Below are 21,080 nucleotides of genomic sequence, written 5' to 3'. Positions count from 1 at the left end.
AGTGCCTGGTTTCTTCTCCCTTCCTCTCTCTTTCTTCTTCCTTTCCTCCTTTTTCTTCTTTCCTCTTGCCCAGAACCACAGCTCTAAACCACAAGTCTCTTCTAGCACCAAAATGCTGTTTTGTGAATCTGTTTCAAGCGGAGTAATACTTGACAAGCACACAAGCATAATCATACACAGGTGCTATTTACTGCATGGAAAATGCATAAGTTGAAAATTTAGTACTATTTAAAATGTATTATTTGAACACCTACTTTAAAATTTTTAATGTAAATCCTTAAAAGAAAAAAAAAGAGGAACAACAAACTATTTTCAAATTCAGCCTAGGGTAAACTAGGATTTTTGTACAGTGGATATATTTAAGACAAGTTATGCTCCTATTGACAAATATAAAATTTAAATAATCAGCTATGTCCTAGATATACAAAGAAATACTATTCAGTCTGTTAAGACAATTTTGCAATTTTATTTACATGATCATGGAGAGCTATCAAGCTTCTATTAAAAAAACAGTTTGTAAAAATATACGTATAATACACGTCTGTTTTGTTTTTATTTTAAACTCATTTGACAGCAAAGCCTGACTTGAATCATATGGCTGGTAAGCTCTTACTAGACTTGAGGTGGGACTATTCATGGCCTTTATTTATCTCATTTCATGTGAATATTCACGTTTCACTGCAGAAACACAACAGTGTTTATATAAGCATTTGCCCAAGAAGTCACTGGGGAGTGTGTTACATAATATATGGCATATGTACCCTGTCACCCTTCTAAAACCTGTACAACTCTCCTAGAATGGAAAGGCTTAAAAAGAAAAAGAAAACCTGTAAAACTCTGCATTTTGAAACATATCTAACTCCAGGGGTTTTGGGTATGAGAGTGTAGACCTTTATTATAAACATACACATACACACATATATACTTATCTGCGGACATATAGATATCTATGCAAATCATCAATATCTCTGTGTATACATCTATGAAATTTCTTTTTTAAAAAATTTTCTGTAGAGACAAGGTTGCCTAGGCTGGTCTCGAATTCCTGGGCTTGAGTGATCCTCCCACTGTGGCCTCCTGTTGGGCTCTGGCGACCTTCCACCTTAGCCTTCAAGTAGCCAGAACTACAGGCATGTGCTACCAGGCCTGGCTAATTTCTGATTTATTGTAGAGATGACGTCTCGCTAAGTTGCTCGGGCTGGTCTTGAACCCGCAGACTCAGGCAAGCCACTTGCCTCAGCCTCCCAAAGTGCTGGGATTATAGGCTGAGCCACCGAGCCCAGCCCATACTATACTCTTAAATGTTAACAGTTAGAAGTTAAATACTGTAATGATCTTTGCTTCTTTTAAAATTTTCTATAGTTCTGAAACTTTTATAATAAATATGTATGACTTTTACAATATAAGGGAAAAAGAAAACCCTTTTTCTTTTACTTCCTTACCCATCCACCCACCCACATGGATAGATCTCATTTCACAAAATGTCCCACAATATTAATTGGTAGTGAAGCATGTCAGGACAAGAGGTGATGCCTGGTAGATCAAACACTGAAACCTTCCAATTATAGATTATCATTTTATAAAAAGATGAGATTTTAAAAAATGCATTATATAGTTCAGGGAACCAAAAGAGGCTACCAATTTATCATTGAGAATACCCATGTTCTTTATACTTTTCAATACTGCAGATAACTTGAGAAATCCATTTGCCCTAAATCTACATCCAACCTACACATTTGTAGTCATTCTAACTTGAAGGGGGAAAAGGAGAAAAATTAAAAATACAAAAATCTTTAACCCAAACCACAATACCCTGCAGTCAGAGATTGCAAACAGGAAATGTTATGTAGCTGAAGAAATCTTTGCTTCAACAGCTCTGAAGCAATAACTGCCCTCTAACTGTTAAATGAGGCTCAGGCTCTTACGCAAGCTACAGAATTGTCCAAAGGCTTTTGAGAAGAGAAGGAACCAGATGCACAAAGAGCACTGGCTGAACTAGAATACTTCTGGTTGCCTTTTACCCTTTAAAAAGAGTTTTTACATTTTCTAAAGCTACCTTGGGACTCTCAAGCGGTATGGCATTTATATCGTTTTCCTCTGTCCACTGAGAATCTGTTTCAACACATCAGTTGTTCCTTTCCTGACCCGTTTTGTGGTTTGGGAATTAAGTGGATACAAATCTCTGTTGGCTCCTTAACCTCTGCCAGGATTGCAGGAGTGATGCCTGATGCTGGAGTAGAGAAGACCCAGCACTGCTCAGCAAGCAACGATGCTATTGCTTTTCTTGATTTAAAAAAAAAAAAAATGATTGAGTATAATTTTTGGTACTATACAATTAATCAAAGAATAACAAAAAATACTTAGAAACTGCTAAAACTCAAGAACATTCTGATTTGTTTTGTTTTTCACAAGGAAGCTGCAACGCAACGAAAGCCTTTATCATTAACACATTAACTGCTAAAGGGGCACTCAAAGTAGAAGGAATGGTGTGTGTAAAGGCAAGGAAGCATGAAATGGTATACACTGCAGGAACAACGAATAGTTTGCTATGTCTGGAGCTGGCTTTGATTAGGAAGGCATCTTTAACCAGAGGAAGGATAAATTCAAAGACTGCAAGTCAACAAAAGAAAATTTCTATTCTGTAATGTGGAAGAAACAAAAGACAAAGAAAAAAAATTTCTGATAATAAAAAAGGCACTAGTAAGCATATACTATGAACCAAATACTATGGTAAGTACTTCACACAAATTATTTCTAAGAATGTCACGAGAATGCTAATTCCAAGAGGTGAGGACTTTGTCTGTGTTCTTGTCAGTGCTGTATCCCTACTGTCCAACATAGTGCTTGTGTAGAATCTTAATAAATAACTGAATAAATCATAAACAAACACTATAAGGAAGAATCATTAATCTCATTTTATAAAACTGGGGAAACCAAGACTCAAAGCACTAAAGTAACTTGACAAGACCATATAGGTAAGAAGTTGCTGAGTAATTATTTTTACCCAGGTCTCCTTAAAGTTAAATCTCATGAACCTAAAACTATGCCAAAAATATACCAACAACATTCACAAAATAGATATTGTCCACATCTCTGACTTCTCACCACTAAGAGGCAGCATTCCCTAGACATATTCAGACATGACAAATAGATTCATTTCTCAGAGGAAACAGATAATCACTCCATCTTTGTGGAACAGTGACCACATGTAGGACTTTACTTAGAGGAAGAGATTCACCAGAAGGAAAGAAAGGAAAGAAAACCTATATAAGTGCAAAGGAAGCAGGCTGAGGATGAGGATTACAGATCAGTTGTCTAAATAATATCGCAAGTGTGAATTTGATTTTTGCTCTGTACATATTATATCCTCACAAAATGTTGCAAAATAGTAGAGAAGTCCCTGATACCATCAATCAGCTTCCCTGAACAGTAACATCTAACAGGTGCTAAACAAAACATTACCAAAACCAAGAAATACACACTGGTACAAGACAACCTGTTAGACTACAGTCCTTACTTGAATTCTACCAGTTTTTGTATGCACTTACTTTTCTGTACGTCTTTGTGTATAGCTCTATGGCATTTTATCACAAGTACAGACTAGTACAACCACTACTTCCACCGCCGCCACCACCACCACATTCAAGAGAGATAGCGGTTCTATCAATTCAAAAAAACTCCCTTGGGCTGCCTCTCATGGTCAAACCCTTGCCCCCTTCCATAACTTCTGGTAACTACTGATCTGCTCTCCATCTCTATAATTTTGGATGACTTAGACTTTAATCAGATTTTCCATAAAAGCCACTCTTTTATGGAACTTATTTTTTCTCCTTGAGGTGGCAAAAGTCAACAGGGGTAAACGGGGGTATAAAGAACATGGACATGAAAGGCAAAAGGCCTTGTATGTACTTGGGTAGTCGTCGATCCCACTCTGCTCCAGCACCTGGTTTCCCATCAGGCAGCTATGTCTACGCTGGCTCTCCCACAACAGCCAGAGGATGAGGTTGCAATGAGGACGAAGGCTGACTTGTCAGTGATGAAGAATCTATCGCAGGGGCTCTTCGATAAGGCACATTCTTCTGAGCGTCTTAATCTGAGGCTCGTCCCAACTTGGGAAACTGTGTATGCTCTAACGATACCACTATGAGAAACTGAACACATACAAAATTGCTTTGTACATATGATCTCATCTGTTGAGGAAAAAAAAGCTACACGAAGGGGACTATAAAGATAAACTCCAATGTCAACAATGGTTATCTCTGGTTAGGGGACTATAAAAGATAAACTTTGTATTCTTTAAAATTTTCTCCATTAGGCGTGTGTTCTTTTTATAATAAAAAAATAAACAGAGTCTCTGTAATGGCTATTAAGAACATACTAATATTAATATTATTGAAGTTTATCAATATCACAGCAGAGGACTTTCCAGGTTATAACATTTTTCGCCTGAGTGGTACGACTGGATCCCCACACAACCAGTAAGGTAAGTAGAAAGGTACTTCCCCCCAATCTACCAGCCAGGACATTTTTGCTTGTAAGTTAGAGAACATTAATCCACTCTATGGCAGAGCTGGAATCATAACAAAGCCTTTGTAATATCAGTTGTTCTCAAAGCTGTTGCATACTAAGAGGTTATCTGGCTTTTTCACTGTGCTGACATCTGCATTGACAGTGCAAAAGTAATGGTGGATAAAACTGCTGGAGCCTTAAGTGTGAATCAAGGCACTGCCACCAAGTAGAGCCACTGTATTCTTCACGGTCATTTTCTTGCAGTAAGAAAAAGCTACTTTCATTTAAGAATGCCCATGATGAATAAGTAAAAATTGATTTAGGAAGTATGCATAATGCACTTCTGCAATTTTTCTGAGTTGCAAGTTGAACTAACTGGTTTTATTTTTAGTAGAAAATCTTTTTTTTTCTTGAAAGTATGACTAGCAAAATACAGTTATTCAGACTCTGGTATTTTCCAAACAGTTTCTTGAAAATGAATGAGGTGAGCATAGCACGTCAAGGCAAACAGCTGATGGTGTTTATTTCTAATGATAAAAACAGAGCTTTCAAGAGAAAGTTAAAATTTGGGAAAACTTGAATTTATCATCTGAGCTTGACAGCTTCTAAATCGTTAAAGTTCATTTGCATGGTTTCAGATTCACACTGTTAATAACTTTTAAGAAACTAAAACTTGTCAAGGTTTTTTTAAAGACTGGAAAATATAGTTTATTTAGAAAATAAGAGGGGAGGGGGAGGGGAGAGATCCACCACCCCAAAGTAGGGGAGGGGGCCATGGCTAGGAAACATGGTGACCATGGCCCAAGGAGCCACATGGCCAGACCATGACTTAGCAAAGCAATGGCGGCCTTCTTGTCAAGTTTTTAGCATAAAATAATACCTAAAATGGCTCTTAAGATAGTCTTCGCTTTTCTCCATACAGATTTGCAAGATGAATATAGAAATCGATATAAGAATTTAGCTACATTCTATCAGGTTAGCTTTAAAGAGACTGAAAAAATGTAAAACTATGTCATGCTTCTAATTTTTTGTTTGTTTGAGAAAATAGTTACTTTTCCATAAAAACAGATTATTTAAGGTACCATGAAGGAAGTTTAATATTTTATAACACATTAATACATTAAAATTTTTCTCAGATTTAATTTCTATGACAGTAAACATGAATAGAAATAGTCCACATAAATAAAAACTATCTGGTGTCCTCAATAGTGTTGATTGTAAGATTGGAGTACTAAGACCAAAAAGTTTGAGGACTACTGCCCAACACTCTCATTCTTTCCAGAATGCTACAACTCACTGACGAAAGAAATCAAAGGACAGAAATAGACAAGAAAGCACTCTGCAAGCTACACACACCCAGTAGTCAAATGACACAGGTATAGGCCTCAGTCATTACTTCAGGTGTGCCTTTATCATACACTATTCATCAAGGCAACAATACTGCTTCGTAATTCCTGGGGCAGCCTCCCTGGAACAAGGCATGATCTGTAGTCAGAACTTGAGCTCAAGCCCTCATCTCACCACTTCACAGGCATATTGTTTTTCAGAGATGTGATGCATACACTTCTAAAATGGGATATGACTGACACCTGCCTTCACACTGAGTTACCATAAGAACCAAAAGAGAAGATGTAAATAACAAAGAGAAGCTTGTATTTGTGAAGCAAATTCCCTGTGTATTTGTGAAGCTTGTATTTGTGAAGCAAAATCCCTATGCTTGGTGATTTACTTCCTTGAATTCAATGAAGTCCTGCCACTATCAAGAAACAGACACTATTGTCTCTTTTTACAGATAAGGAAACTAGCATTAGAAGTTAAATGAATCGCCTAAGGCTATAAAGCTAGTCCGTTAAGAGCTGGGATTCCAGATCAGGTTGAGATCAAAACCCATGAAACTCAGACCACCTACACTTCGCAGCCTTTCGATTCTACATTACAAGGTAGAACACTTTTTACTGGAACCATTTTCTATAATTTGGAGGAGAGGGGGAGTATAAAAAGCAAGTTACTTTAAAACTGACTTAGTACACCAACTCTGGAATGAGCTCATAGAGTAATCAGCTATAATTGCAATCCTCTTTGCAATCCTCAGACATGAGGTTAATTAAAAACAGCCTCAGCCTTTTGTGATGTTAACGCCAACATCTTTCTAGGTAGCTCTTGGAAGTTTTCACATAAAATCTATCTCACTTGATCATACTTTCTACAATCACTGACAGTTCAAACAACAACAACAAAGCATCTAAACAGTGGCTATGTAGTTGCCATCACATTGATATTTTTCAAAACCACCCCTTCAGATACTCTTAAACACAATACACTCTGAATACGGACTGCTTATAATTAACAAATAATAAATGTTTTAATTCATCTAAGGTTAGCCAAGAGCTGAAAGCTAGCATGAAACTTGGCCTCAAAATCTAACCTTTCCTTTTTCTCTATAAAAATAAGTGACGTTTTAGCATAAACTATTAAAATACCCTTCATAAGCAATACCTTAATTAGAAAATGACATTTTTCAGTATTTAGCACAGACCTTGGAATGTAACAGACATTTGTTCCTTGCTGGTCGTCTTGAGAATACAATTTAGAAAGTATGGAAAACACCAAAGTGCTTGTCAATAGTATCAGTTACTGCGTAATGTTTCTAGCTGAAGAGAAGAGGATTGCTGGGTCTCAGAAATATGGGTTTCCACAGGAGTATCCAGGGCTCCCACAGGGCAGGGGTGCACCTCAGCTGGAGACTGCAGGTGCTGCAAGCAGATCCAGAACCAACCCCCACCGCCTCTGCATCTGGGGAAGCCTGCTTCCTTTGAGCCCTCTGCTCCAAGGTGTGGTCCTATCAATCTGTCTAGTTTGCTCTTCTTTTCCTGGAAAAGCATAAAAAGGGAAGCAGCAAGCTGCTGGCTGTTGTCAGGCTGTGTAAACTCCTGGGACTGCCTTTTTATCCAATCACAATAATGTTCCCTTAGAAACCACAGCACAAACTGATTCTTCTATCTGCTCCTTCAGGAATGCTACCACCATCTTCTAAGGGGAAATTTGTTTTTACACTCTTTATTAAATGAACTAGGTTTCCCAGCAATTTCTTTTAGATCTTTCTTTAGACTTCTACTCGTTGCAGGGGACTGGACATGGAAAGAGGCCTACAGTTTGGGGTATGTATAATGGAATAGCTAGATCAGCCCTTCTACTTAGGGCAACAGTACAAGCAGCATAAGGTGACAGAGGCAGTAGACTGCAGAATAGTAAAGACAATGGATTCAGAGACAGATTGTTTGGGTTCAAGTACTTAATGATAGTGTAAATAAACAAATTATATAATCTCAATATGCCTCAATTTCTTCATCTGCATTAAAGGTATAATGAAAATAGGATTGTTACAAGGTCATCAATGAGATAATCCACATTAAAGTACCCACCACATTGCCAAATTCATCATAAGTGTTCAAAAAATATCAGTTGTTTTTGCATGGAGATAGGGAAACGTTTTGGGCAAGTTAATGCAGACAATGAATGCTTGCTTGAATGACCAGTGATTGTGTGTATTGCACATATACACACAGTCAAAATGGAACCTGCAGCCCAGTAAAGCACAGAAATGGATTGGTTCAGGAAACTTGGAGGTGATTAACTCTTAAGTCAAACACATGTGGCCTCTTGGGAATTAAAAAAAAAAAAAAAAAGACATCCATAGGAAAATACCTATATCTCAGGGAAACCAGAACTGCTGCCCTGAGCAAGTCTTCTACCAGCTATTATCAAAGTGAATTGTCAGAGTCTCCTTTCACTTCCTTTCTTTCTACCCACAACATTTAGGGCAAGGCCAGGAGCAAAAGGACAGGCAATAATACCCAGAGGGAAGGGGAAATGAGAGGACCCTCTTCTGAATAAAAGAGATGTAAAGAATCTCAGATTTACAAAAATATCATTGGTTAAACAAACCCCAAAGTGTAGGAACGTTTGATTATAAGTTCAAAATTACATTTTCTCAAGTTTCTGAAAATAAAAACGACTTCTATTTTCAATAATATTTTCTTTCTGATTAGCTGATTTACTGTATAAGACTAATTCAATGCATAAATCACTAGTTAGAATTAAACTGTAAGGAAGATAAACACACATATATATTTATGATAGAAAAAAGAATGTTCTGATTGGCCAAATATTCATGTTAATAGACTGTAGAAACGAAGTTTTTATTTTTCAAATAGGTTGTCTTCATCTGTAAACTGTTTCTATCTAATGGATTTATGACAAGATTATTACCTGAGACCACCGACCCTATCTGATATATGAATAACTGACCCAGAGGAAGGAGACCTTGAGGTTGAGTTTCGGATCCTTAAATTAGGAGGTAAAGGTGCAGTATACTCAGACTGGGGGAAAAGAGGAGGAAACAGCTCCTCTTTCTCAAGGCATACACTGGAAGGAAAGTATAACAGAAATAGTTTTCCGGCCAGGTACAGTGGCTCAAGCCTGTAATCCCTGCACTTTGGGAGGTTAAGGTGAGGGGGTTGCCTGAGCCCACGAGTTCGAGATCAGTTGGGCAATTTGGCAACACCTCGTCTCTACAATAAATCAAAAAATTAGCCAGCTGTGGTAGCATGCGCCTATACTTCAGCTACTTGGAAGGCTGAGGCAGAAGGATCGCCTGAGTTCACCAGATCGATGCTGGATTGGCACCGAGTGTGTCACTGCACTCCAGCCTGGACCACAGAGTGACACTCCAACTTAAAAAAAGAGTTTTCCTTTGGCACCTTTGTACCACTGTGTACCCTTGTCTCTGAGGACTTAGGAGAAAAGAGACTTGATTAAATTAAAAGTGTACGGCACTCTTAAGAGAAATAACTTCATCCAAATGCCACCCAACAACAACAAATCAACAAAACCTAAATGGTCAGTCTAGGTAGTGTTACCCAAAACGTTTCTAGCGTGAAGACAGTCGTGAGGGCTGGGGAGGGTGGTGCAGCACATCATAGGTAAATGGTACCTATAGAAACCTAGAAGAAACTTAGCTTATTCTTTAGTATTTTTGCCTCACCGTAGCCATTAGAAAGTGTTCAGACATTCTACTGCAGGACAAACAGCAGCCTATCCCATCCCCTTTGGCAAATCTTCAGATACAAGCTCAGGACAGCCCTCATGGTTTAGCATAATATCTAGTAAACTTTTGATTCCTTGTCAAAGCCAAAGTCCCAAGAGTTTGTGAATTACAAATGTCTGAGTTTATGAATTGCAAATGTCTAACAAGTCTCTTGCAGGAAACTCCGCCCTAGGGTTAACCTACATGACACAAAGAAGCCCCACCATGGCAACCATCATGTGACTAACCCACTCATCTGCCTGCTGTCCATCACCTGACATCATCAGTACCTGCGCTTGTCTGCCCCTTTCTGATGACGTGGAAGCAGACCACCACCCAATCACCTTAATGATCCTTCCCCATCTAGGGGAATGGTTAAAAGGACTCAGCCACAAGCAACCAGGGGCCATTGCCTTGCTAGAGTCTGGTGTGGCCATGTGCTCTTTGAGCCATGGCTGTCTCCATGCTTCCTGGCTTTGGTTCCCCTTCCCCACCTTGGGGAGGTAAATCTTCTCTCTTCCTTCTCTTTCTCTCTCTAATTTACTTTTAAATAAACTTTTCTTTCTTAACCTTTTTGTGTGTCGCAATTCTTTGCATTTGCTCCGATCTCTGGGTTCCCAGCGTGCACCTCCGGCTTGCCAGCTCTGGTGGTGCTGCGCCTCCCCACCCTCACCCTGTCCGTACCCTAACAATGGGGAGGCCCAGACACGCTTGTCTGGCCAACAGATACCCCCCACCCTTCACTCCTGGCTCAGCACCTCTAGTCAGATTTTTAGGGATTCTTCCTGTCATCTACTTGTGAAACCACAGGTGCCCTACAGCTCAAAACTGTTTTCTTTGTGGGAGGTTAAAAGGATGTGGGAAGTTGGAGGTAACTCATCATTTGTAAATCAGAAACCTAAATGCATGCTCATCCTCACACAAGTGAGAACAATACTTTGAGTGTGCATTTCCAATGTAGGTTTGACACAGAATTTCCCTCTCAGTTTCAATGAATCTACCCTATCAGCTGGCCAAAGGTACCGATTTCAGGAATTTCACAGTGGGATTTTTCTTTAAGCATGACTTCCATACCTAGGACTAAAAAGCTTTTTGATTTTTATTTTTCACCCCAGGACTAAGGGCTGATTGGCAAGGATTATTAAATTGTTTTCTTTAGATGATATTATATTATACTTTGGTTAGGCTGTAGTTCTTTTAAGTCTCAGATGAAATGTCTTACCAGATTTTTCAGCAGTGTGGACAGTTCCTTTGTAAGAGTGGAAAACTTGACAAAAGCGGTGCCAAGGTCAGGGTTGTCTCGACTTAAAAAATTACTCCCAAACTTATCAAGAACTTGTGCATAGTTTTCTTCATTTTGTACATGATCTAAAATAAAAAGGAAGAAAGAGGAGTGTGAATTCTTATCTGCCACAATGAAGAGTTATTTTGAACAGTGATCACTAGAAGCTCTCAAAAGGAAAGCACAGAGAAACTGCATCAATTAATTATTGAACACATCTTGAAGGTGGTTAGCAATACATTGAATATTCTCACTCTGTTAAAGGAGGTTTCCCCTTTTCTTTCATAGCATTCAGTCCATCTATATTCCAATTAATGCACCAATTCTTATCAGCACATTTTCTTTTTTGAGTTGGAGTCTCACTCTGTCACCCAGGCCGAAATGCAGTGCCACACTCAATGGCCACCCCAGCATAGACCTGGGCTCCTGCGATCCTTCCGCTTTAGCCTTCCAAGTCAAAGAACCACGGGCATGCACTACCACGCCCGGCTGAGTTTTTATTTTATTTTATTTTATTATAGAGACAAGGTCTCACCAAGTTGCCAGGGCTAGTCTCAAACCAGCGGGTCAGGCAATCCACTCCCCTCAGCCTCCCAAAGTGCTGGGATTACAGGATGGGCCACCGAGCTTGGCCAATCATCACATTTTCAAGCAATTAAAAGAAATTATGATTAAAGAGAATGAGGAGAAAATTCTCCTTGAAAAATCAATCTTGAATTTGAAAGGAAAATCTGTGTGTTATAACAGGTTTCTTTCTCTGCAACTAACTTTGATTTTCTTTAATTTTGTCTAAACCCCAGGTCTGAGGAATACAGCATTTGTAAAAAGTTTTTCACATACCATCTCTTGTAGCAAAATGTTGAGGCTTGAACTAGATGGGTTAAATCATCTAAACTTCTATAGCTGGCACTACCCTACCAGTAACATATGAGGCATTAATTTTACTATATAAAATATCTGTGAATAAATTTTTCCTCCCTGAGCTTTTGTTTTCAATCCCTAAAATGAGGCTAATATTATTTTACAAAATTGTCATGTTGCTGAGTTGAGATAAAGTATGCAAAAGTTTCTCAATAGAATGAATGCTCCATAAATAGTAACTCACATTCTTGAAACGCCTTATTTGCCTTGCAGGGTATCTCGTACTTTCTTGAGTGTCCTCCTATCTCATGGCTCCTCTCCACTGTCTTTGCTCGTTCTTCATCTCTTTGATCTCATCCTGTTGGAGAGCTCCAAGCCACAGAGTTGGCTCTTTTTTCTTCTCTATGCTTCGTTTCTTAAGATCTCACTTAATCTCATGGTTTTAAATACTTTCGATCAGCCGACAACTCCCAAATTGATATCCCCAGCCCAGACAACCTCTCTCTTGAAATACAGATACATATTCCACTGCCTATGCAATATTTCTGCTTACATGCCCGATAATTATGTTCAATCTTTTTTTTTTTCCTTTTTTGAGTTGGAGTCTCACTCTGTTGCCCAGGCTGGAGTGCATGGCACACTCACAGTCACCCTAGCATTGACCTGCAGGGCTCCAGCGATCCTTCTGCCTCAGCTGGAACTACAGGTGCATGCTACCATGCCTGGCTACTTTTTTATTTAATGCAGAGACGAGGTCTTGCCAAGTTGCTGGGGCTGGTCTCAAACCTGCGGGCTCAGGCAATTCACTTGCCTTGGTCTCCCAGAGTGCTGGGATGACAGGCTGAGCCACCGAGCCCGGCCTTGTTCAATCTTAACATGTCTAAAATCAAACTCTTGATCTTCTGCCCCACACTCTTTCCTCCACAGTTCCCAATTTCTGTCAATGGCAAATATACTCTTAAAGTTGTAGATGCAAAACTTCATCATGCTTAATTTTTCTCTGTTTCACACCCCAGATGCATTCCACAGGCAAATCGTGTTTCCTCTACCTTTAAAATATATCAAAAATTTGACAACTTCTCACCATCCTCGTAGCTATCAACCTATCCAATAACATCTCTTGCCTCGATGACTGCCGAAGCTTCCAAACGGATCCCTTTGTTATTGCTCTTGCTCCCCTGCAGTGTTATCACCACAGCGTCCAGCGTGACCCTGTTCAATTGTACACCAGCTCTTGTGACTCCTGTGACAGACATTACCACTCATCATGGATATCCAGCTTCCCAATCCTTGTGGACTTATGGAAAGGAGTATTACACTTTCCTAGACTCTTGAAGTAAGGCATGGAATATGACCTGCACCATAAGGCAATGTGAGGGAGTAGTAAGTACCATGTTCACGAGGAAGCATTTCAGATACCTGTGCACAACTATCTATCTCCCTCCTCTGCTGTGGTGCACAGAGAAACATGAATATGTATGGTGGTCCACACAAAAGACGCATAGTATTTACTGAATGAATAAACAGACAGACGTTTATTGAATTCATATTTTTCAAGGCTTCATCAATACATTACCTCTTTCTTTACGTAAGTTTCCTTTTAGGATACAACAATCCTTCCTTGTCCACAATTCTCTGTACCTCGACTGCAATGTTTTCCACCACATCCTATTTATATATGCGCACATTTTTCTCTGCTGCCAGACCATGAGAGGATACTGCTACTTCACTTCTGCATTCCCACCCAATGGACAACTGCTGTAGCCTTTTCCCTGAGCTGGGCTTACAAAGCTAGGGGCTTGGTAAATATTGGTTGACTTGGATTCTCTGAATTTCTTTTCAAGAATTTAAGAAGCATTTCCTTCTGAAATCTCTAAGGCAGTTCAATAATTGAGATGAAAGTTTTAGAAATTTCCCTTTCAAATGTACCCTCAAAAACTACATGGGAGCAATGGGCACTCATGAAACAGATCATGAGTCTGGACTGGGAAATAACCCAGGAAGTCTAAATATAACAAAAGAAACAAGTGTCACAGCAGCCCAATGAAATGAAATGAGGCCCTAGCCAGCCTTCTAATCATCATCCATTAAAAATTCATGATGCCTGCAGCAGTTGTCAGCATTTCGAGCTGAGATATTAAAAAAGATAAAATGCAGCTCTAGTTACTGCCCAAGTTCACTCAGAGAAGTGACTCAAAAAAACACAAAAGAAAGGCCACGTCAGCACAACAGAGAGGATACACATATCTGATCTCTCTCATATGCTGGAGGTACCCCTGATACCTTCTGATTGACACCAAACAGGTTCCATCTCACCACTGAGAGTCCCACCTCGCCTAACACCTTTTCTGTTTTTGGAGGCCAGTGAAAAAATGATTCCACTGACTGTTCATTTTAGTTGCTTCCAAGGGAAGCATCTCTGCAGTAAACTTAAGTATATAAGCTGTTTGCTTGAAATTAGAAAATTATTCTGAATGGAACTTTCATGCAGAGGTTAGAAAGAATTATGAGATGCTCTTAGCCTATCAGTGATGATAGACTCATTAAAAATAAGATAGACTTAGCTAAGGGCTAAGACAGAGACGAGCCATGGGAAGGGAGCCCTGGCATGTACTGAAAATCTTTTCTGATCCCAACGCTGTATACACTGTCATACTTCACCTCCACCAGAACTCTACAAGAGAAGAATTATGCTTACTCTGCATAAAGTAGAATGTGAGAGAGACAGAAGGTGAAACTGGATAAGGAAGTATAGGCTAGGTCATGGATTCTGTATGTTTTGCTAATTGCACAACTGATAGTCATGTAGTTTCCCTCTATTTTTTTTAGTCTGCATGTATGTACATATAGTAAGATATATATGTGATAGATATGTGATACATATAATTTCCTAGTATAAATATACATTTTAAAGTATAACAGTTTAGTAAATTATACCTTGGAGTAAAAATAACAACCCCATGATGGTAGAAATTATTAATAAATTTAAGATGCTTAAAATAGCGCCTGGTTGTGGCATGTACTCTCAAAATGTCAGCCATTATTACCTCTACCCATGACTAATTACAATACAGAGGGATGCATGTAATATCAAACAGCATAAAAACAGGTCTCACATGTTTTAAGTATTTTTTTTCACACTGCATCATGAAGTCAAGAGTGGTAATACTGGAAAGATCACACACAGGCACACACACACACATCCACACACCCCTGTGGTACAAAATTAAGGGTTTACTAAGTAGAATTTCAACAGGCACAAAGAGTGAGATGGCAAGGAAACATGATTCCAGTGGAGGAAACAAGGGCAGAGGCAGAAGGGAGGAACATGTCACAGAGTCCAGTAAGCCGTCTGAAAGGAATGTCAGTTGTGGGGAACAGGAAAGGGGAGCAAAATCTGGAGGGGAGCACTGTCACAGGAATGGATGTGGCCGAAGGGGCAGAAATTGGACTGATCACTTCAAGGAATTTCAGAGAGCAGGATAAAGCTCTGTCTTAAGATCATGACTACATCCAAGTGCTAGAAAACTTTTGGGGGTGTGATGCAGTGGAGGGTGGGGTAAGGTGGTGAGGATAGAGACTGGATAAAAGGAAACAAAACAACAGAGAAAGAGAGAAGCCTGATCCATTCATTAAGAAGACCTATTCTTGTCTAATATTTGTAAGAGGTATCTGGCATCATGGCATTGTTGCAGAATGCAAGGTAATTCTAATAGCTAAGTGACTCCTTTCAGTGCAAAAATGAACAAAACAATAGAGTTTTAATAACTGGACCAGAAAGAGTCCCTCATTAGGATTTCTTTTTTTTTTTTTTTTGAGTTGGAGTCTCACTCTGTCGCCCAAACTGGAGGGCAGTGGCCGCTCCTGGCCACCACAGCCTTGACCTGCTGGGCTCCAGCGATCCTTCTGCCTCAGCCTTCCGAGTTGTCGGAATTAAAGGCGCACACTACCACGCCCGGCTAATTTTTTGATTTATTGTAGAGATGAGGTCTCACCTGCCCAGGTGGGTCTCAAACCCGCGGGCTCAGGCAATCCACTCACCTCAGCCTCCCAAAGGCGCAGAATTACAGACTGAGCCACCAAGCCCAGCTCTCATTAGGATTTCAACTGCCAGCATTTCTGTGGGGAGATGACTAACACATGCTAACCACTGAGTTAATCCCTACAGTAATATATCAGTAGTGATTTACTATTCCAGTAATAGTAGTAACAGCTACTTTGCTGAGCATTCACTGTATGTCAGTTATTGTACTAGGTACTTTACATATAATACATTACTCCACCCACACTTAATAAGAAATCCTTGAGATAAGTACTAATATCATCTTCATTGTGTAGATGAACACTTGCCCATGGATTATACAGCTCATAAATAAGGAAACATAGGCCTTTTTGATCACAGAGATGGGCACTTTTCCTCACATGGGGATCAGAATATGCCACCCCTAAATATGCCACTTTAGCATAAGGATCATTTTGAGTTGAAGGCAACTAAACAGCTGATACAGGAGGAATTTTTGGCCTAAAAATAGGGCAAAAAATTCCCTTTGTAAAGGTGTTTCCTCTAACTCCTCTTCTGTACTAGGAAAAAAAAACCCTTGCCACTAGAGATGCGAAGTTAGCACCAAGATGAATGTGTGTAAACTTCATTAAAATAATTCCTACCTCCCATGTTTCCCCATATATTTACCTTCCCACAATTTACTGACCTAGAACCCCAAATCCCTTTTACTTTGTCTTGTCACTTCACAGTTTATCACCCTTTGTTAAATGGGCATATAAGCTCCCAGGTCTGTTTCTTTGCGGTTTTTCATTTCTTTTCTGTGAGGCCCCCTATGTAGATATTAAATAAACCTTTTCTCCTGGTAATTTGTCATTTGTCAGTTTAATTTGCAGGTTCTTGCCACTGAATCTCAGAGGACAGAGGAGGCTTTTTTCCTGCTTCCCTACCCTCCATATCCTAAAGTGGGACAGACCCAGCATCAAGTCTCAGGTCTGCCACTTACTGCCTGTGTGGTACCTTGGTCAAGTAACTTTATCTTTCTAAGTTTCATCTTCCCTATCTGCAAAATGGAGATGATATAACAATTATAACAGTTACCTCATAGAGTTATTATTAACATTAAGTAAGATATTGTACGCCAAGTGCCTGGTACATGATAAGCTCAACAGGTATTTACGATGACAATGACAACAATACCAGTTGCCCATCCTTGGCCACTGCAGTGGAACCAGCCTTTTACACTGTGGTCGGGTGGCAGACAACAGTCTGAAATGAATACTGGTACTACATTATCCTTTAAGGGTTGACAATAAAAAGTACCTTAGGAATACATTAAGTCTCCTACATACATACCTTCAAGTTGCATTCACATGTCTAATCATGTAAGATGGTTACACATCTGGTGTACATTGTCACATGTGTGCATCCTTTACAAGTGGTCTTGCTTTTCGTGTACTTTACAGTATTGTATATTTGTTTTTAATGTATTGTGTGAAAAGTATTATAAACCTACTACAGTACAGTACTATAATGTGTTAGTTGGGTACTTAAGCAAACTTTGTTGAACTTAAGAACAAATTGGACATACAAACGCGCTCTTGGAATGGAACTTGTTCCTATGTAAGAGACTTACTGTACATTAAAATATAGTATCAAACATACCTCACACAGTCATCCAATGAGGATGTCTTTAAAACCTTCACAACTGTGGAAATTATCAGACAAACCTTTTTGCTAAAGTATTTGCTTAACTGAGCCCTATGTTACACCTTACCGAACTGGGCAATTTCCACAAAACCTCCCGACTGGCCTGCCAACCCAGCCTTTGATTCTCAGATATTGTAAATGTGGCTGCCATTTATTATACACTATGTAGTGGGCTCCATCACAGTAAATGTGATAAGACCCAAGTAAAACGCCTTCAAGATGGATGTTTTATATGTAGGAAAAATGAGCAGTGAAGCCAGGATTAGAACCCAGTGTCAGCCGGGCTCGGTGGCTCAGCTTGTAATCCCGCGCCTTGGGAGGCTGAGGTGAGTGGATTGCCTGAGCCCACGGGTTCGAGACCCACCTGGGCAACTTGGCGAGACCTCATTTCTACAATAAATAAAAAATGAGCCAGGCATGGTAGTGCGTGCCTGTAGTTCCAGCCACTTGGAAGGCTGAGGCGGAAGGATCGCCGGAGGCCAGCAGGTCGAGGCTGCGGTGGCCTGGAGCAGCCACTGCACTCCAGTCCGGGTGACAGAGTGAGACTCCAATTCAAAAAAAAAAAAAAAAAGAAAAGCCGGGCTCGGTGGCTCAGCCTGTAATCCCGCACCTTTGGGAGGCTGAGGTGAGTGGAATGCCTGAGCCCGCGGGTTCGAGACTCGCCTGGGCAACTTGGTGAGACCTCATCTCTACAATAAATAAAAAATTAGCTGGGTGTGGTAGCGCGCGCCTGTAGTTCCAGCTACTTGGAAGGCTGAGGTGGAAGGATCGCCGGAGCCCAGTAGGTCGAGGCCGCGGTGGCTGGCAGCGGCCACTGCACTCCAGTCTGGGTGACAGAGTGAGACTCAAACTCAAAAATAATAAAATAAAAAATAAAAAAGAACCCAATGTCATCTGATTTCAAACTCCATCCTTTTCCACTGACAGACTTAGGGAATACTATCAAGATACTAGAATACTGTATGCCACAATACCTATTCAGAATCCATTATGTGAAAAGCTTGATCATAAAACATCAGGAACAAACAAGGTGAGTGAGACAGACAGACTTATGGTCCTGTAATAATACTGGCAAAATAATAGTTGTGAAAATAATTAGTTGCAATTAAAATTTTGTTTCCTTAATGTGCCAGGAACTGTGTATTTTCCTGCATTATTGCATTCAATGCTCATAACAACATGATATTATTATTATGATGCCCATTTTATAGATATAGAAACTGGTTTAGAGAGGTTAAACAAGTTATCCAAGGTTATACAGCTAACAAGCAGTGAAGCACAAACCCCAGAGCTTGTGCTCTCAGTCAATGTGCTTGGTTAAGTGCTGGGATCCCCAAAAGTCTTCTAATTTGAGTCAAGCACAAAGTGACTGAGAAAACTGAAAATCTATGTCTTAGCTCCAATCTCTACCCATGTGACCCTGTCAAGTGACTACAGCTTCTGGAGGCCTTAATTTCTTCATCTATAAAACAGGTCTAATGATATCTGCCCTGCTGGCTGACTGCTAAGAGGTAAAGATGTCATAATTAATATGAAAGTTGTTTTGAAAAAACAACAAAAACACTGCAAAACCACAAAAGATTCTTTTTACTTAATGAGTATAATAAGGCCTTCAGGGCACTCAAAATATAACCATCCTATAGCATTTCAAATTATGACCAAGTACAACCTAATGTCCACTGAGGCATCATTTGGTAGAGGAATACAAAACATGGGCCTGAGTAGCACAGAGACTTGGGTCTCAATCCCTACTCTGGTTCTAATTAGTCATGTGTGACCCTGGAAAAGGTATTTCACTTTTCTGGGCCTCAACTTCACATGTGAAATAAGCTACAAAGTACATGGCATGCCTCTAAACAGACCTTTACTTGTATTAATTTCATTTACCATGAAATTGAAGACTAAAATTCTCATGTGAATAGACATCAGATGTGAATTTAAATAACATGGTATTTTTGGAGGATTCCAGAATACATAAGATAGCTTTGAATTAAATCCCAGGTTTTCTGTTTGTAAGTTGTGGATCCAACATCTCAGATTCTGCTTTCGTAGCTGTAAGAATACCACTCGATAGGGTTATTATGAGAAAAGGACGAAAAAAGCCTACAACGTGCCTGCCTCAGTCTATTCGCATAGCTATATTTTACTTAATTTTTTATAAAAAGATAGAGACGAGGTCTCACTATGCCTCCCAGGCTGGTCTCAAACTCCTGGGCAAAAGCAATCCTCCTGCCCCAACCTCCTAAAGCGCTAGAGATACAGGCATAAGCCACGGTGCCTGGCCCTATTTGCAACAGTTATACAGGAATACCCCTGAAGTTCTCGCCAAAAAAGCATACTGATGCTAGCCTTCTTGTACAGCCTGGACCATTCACAACGAAAAGAGGTTTACTTAGCTCATGGTTTGCAGGCTGTACAAGAAGGCTAGCATCAGTATGCTTTTTTGGCGAGAACTTCAGGGAGCTTTTATTCATGGCAGCAGGGGAAGGGGAGCAGTGAGATCACAGGGTGATATCCACCCCCATGGCCCAAACACCTCCTACCAGGCTCTACTTCCAACATGAAACTGGAGAGGACAAATACCAAATTGTATCAGTGCCTCATCCAGTACTGGCATACAATGGATGTTTATGGAATGATAAGTTCCATCTTTCAGTTCAAAGTGAGTCTCACACTTTAGCTTCCCACACTTTCCTTGGCGCGGAGTCTCTCCCTTCCACGGTCTTCATGCAAGTTCTCTTCTGTGCTAAGTAAGAGTCCAGAGCAACATGTGTGTATTATCTTCTCTTCACGAGTTTAGAAAAGCCTTCTGAGGACAGCTTGGATACAGGCATAGTCGTTCCAGTTACACAGCCTACCCAAAGCTCGCCCCCTTGCAAGCTCCATCGCAATTTCAGGCTGAGTCTGCCTCTTTCAAGGTCAGATATAAGTGGAACCCAACAGGCAGGCTTGGTATTCACTCTCTCCTTAGCCTCTAACCATGCAGGGGTTGACAGCTTTACTCAGTTTGTTATATGCCCAGTTCCCAGCTCTGGGTCTACCATATAGAAAATGCTCAGTAAAATGCTCATTGCATGCAAGGGGTTCTCTTCAAACAAGTCTTTTTCCTTCCTTCAAAAAACTTTGAGCAGCAGCCAGGTGCCAGCCATATAACATATAAAGTATCATAACTGCAATAATAAAGTCATGTAATATATGTCATAAATTATAGTGCTGGCATAAAAGGGGAAGTGACAAATTCTTTTACACTCTCCTATACATACTTTGTACTACTTTATAGCCATATTTATAAAAACTTATTTCATTTGTTTTTAAAAATTACAAAAGTAATTCAAATGCTGTTATAGAGATATATAAAGATAAAAATTATAATCTCCTTTTCCGATCCCACCACCAAAATAAGTAAATAATCTGAGTGCAGCTGAGTGAAACTTTGAGATTAAAGAAATACACACACACAATTGTAGGGGATTTCCTAACTTAAAAAAAAAACAAAAAACCAATGGGATGTTATAAGACTCCAAGGCTTGCTTTTTGCCTGCTGAATAAAGATCATCAAGTTTCATACAAATGAATCTAAACATTTTAACTATAATTATGTTCCATAATAAATTCCCTGAGAGACTTCCAAG

The 21,080-nt window shown here is 39.8% G+C and overlaps 1 protein-coding gene across 1 annotated transcript in view; it reads right to left on the bottom strand.

Moving 5' to 3' along the window:
• ASAP1 (ArfGAP with SH3 domain, ankyrin repeat and PH domain 1) overlaps positions 1 to 21,080 on the bottom strand; it is a 204,050-nt gene that overhangs the window by 153,548 nt on the left and 29,422 nt on the right. Inside the window, exon 3 of the mRNA XM_021719251.1 lies at positions 10,818 to 10,963. Coding sequence (XP_021574926.1) covers positions 10,818 to 10,963 — 146 coding nt within the window. The remainder of the gene's footprint in view (positions 1 to 10,817; positions 10,964 to 21,080) is intronic.

The sequence above is a fragment of the Carlito syrichta genome, unplaced genomic scaffold (assembly GCF_000164805.1).
Source record: "Carlito syrichta isolate Samal-C Ts95f unplaced genomic scaffold, Tarsius_syrichta-2.0.1 Scaffold113813, whole genome shotgun sequence".
Classification (NCBI taxonomy): Eukaryota; Metazoa; Chordata; class Mammalia; order Primates; family Tarsiidae; genus Carlito; species Carlito syrichta.
Note: the sequence above shows the minus strand (reverse complement) of the source record. Positions and strands in the feature narration are given on the sequence as shown.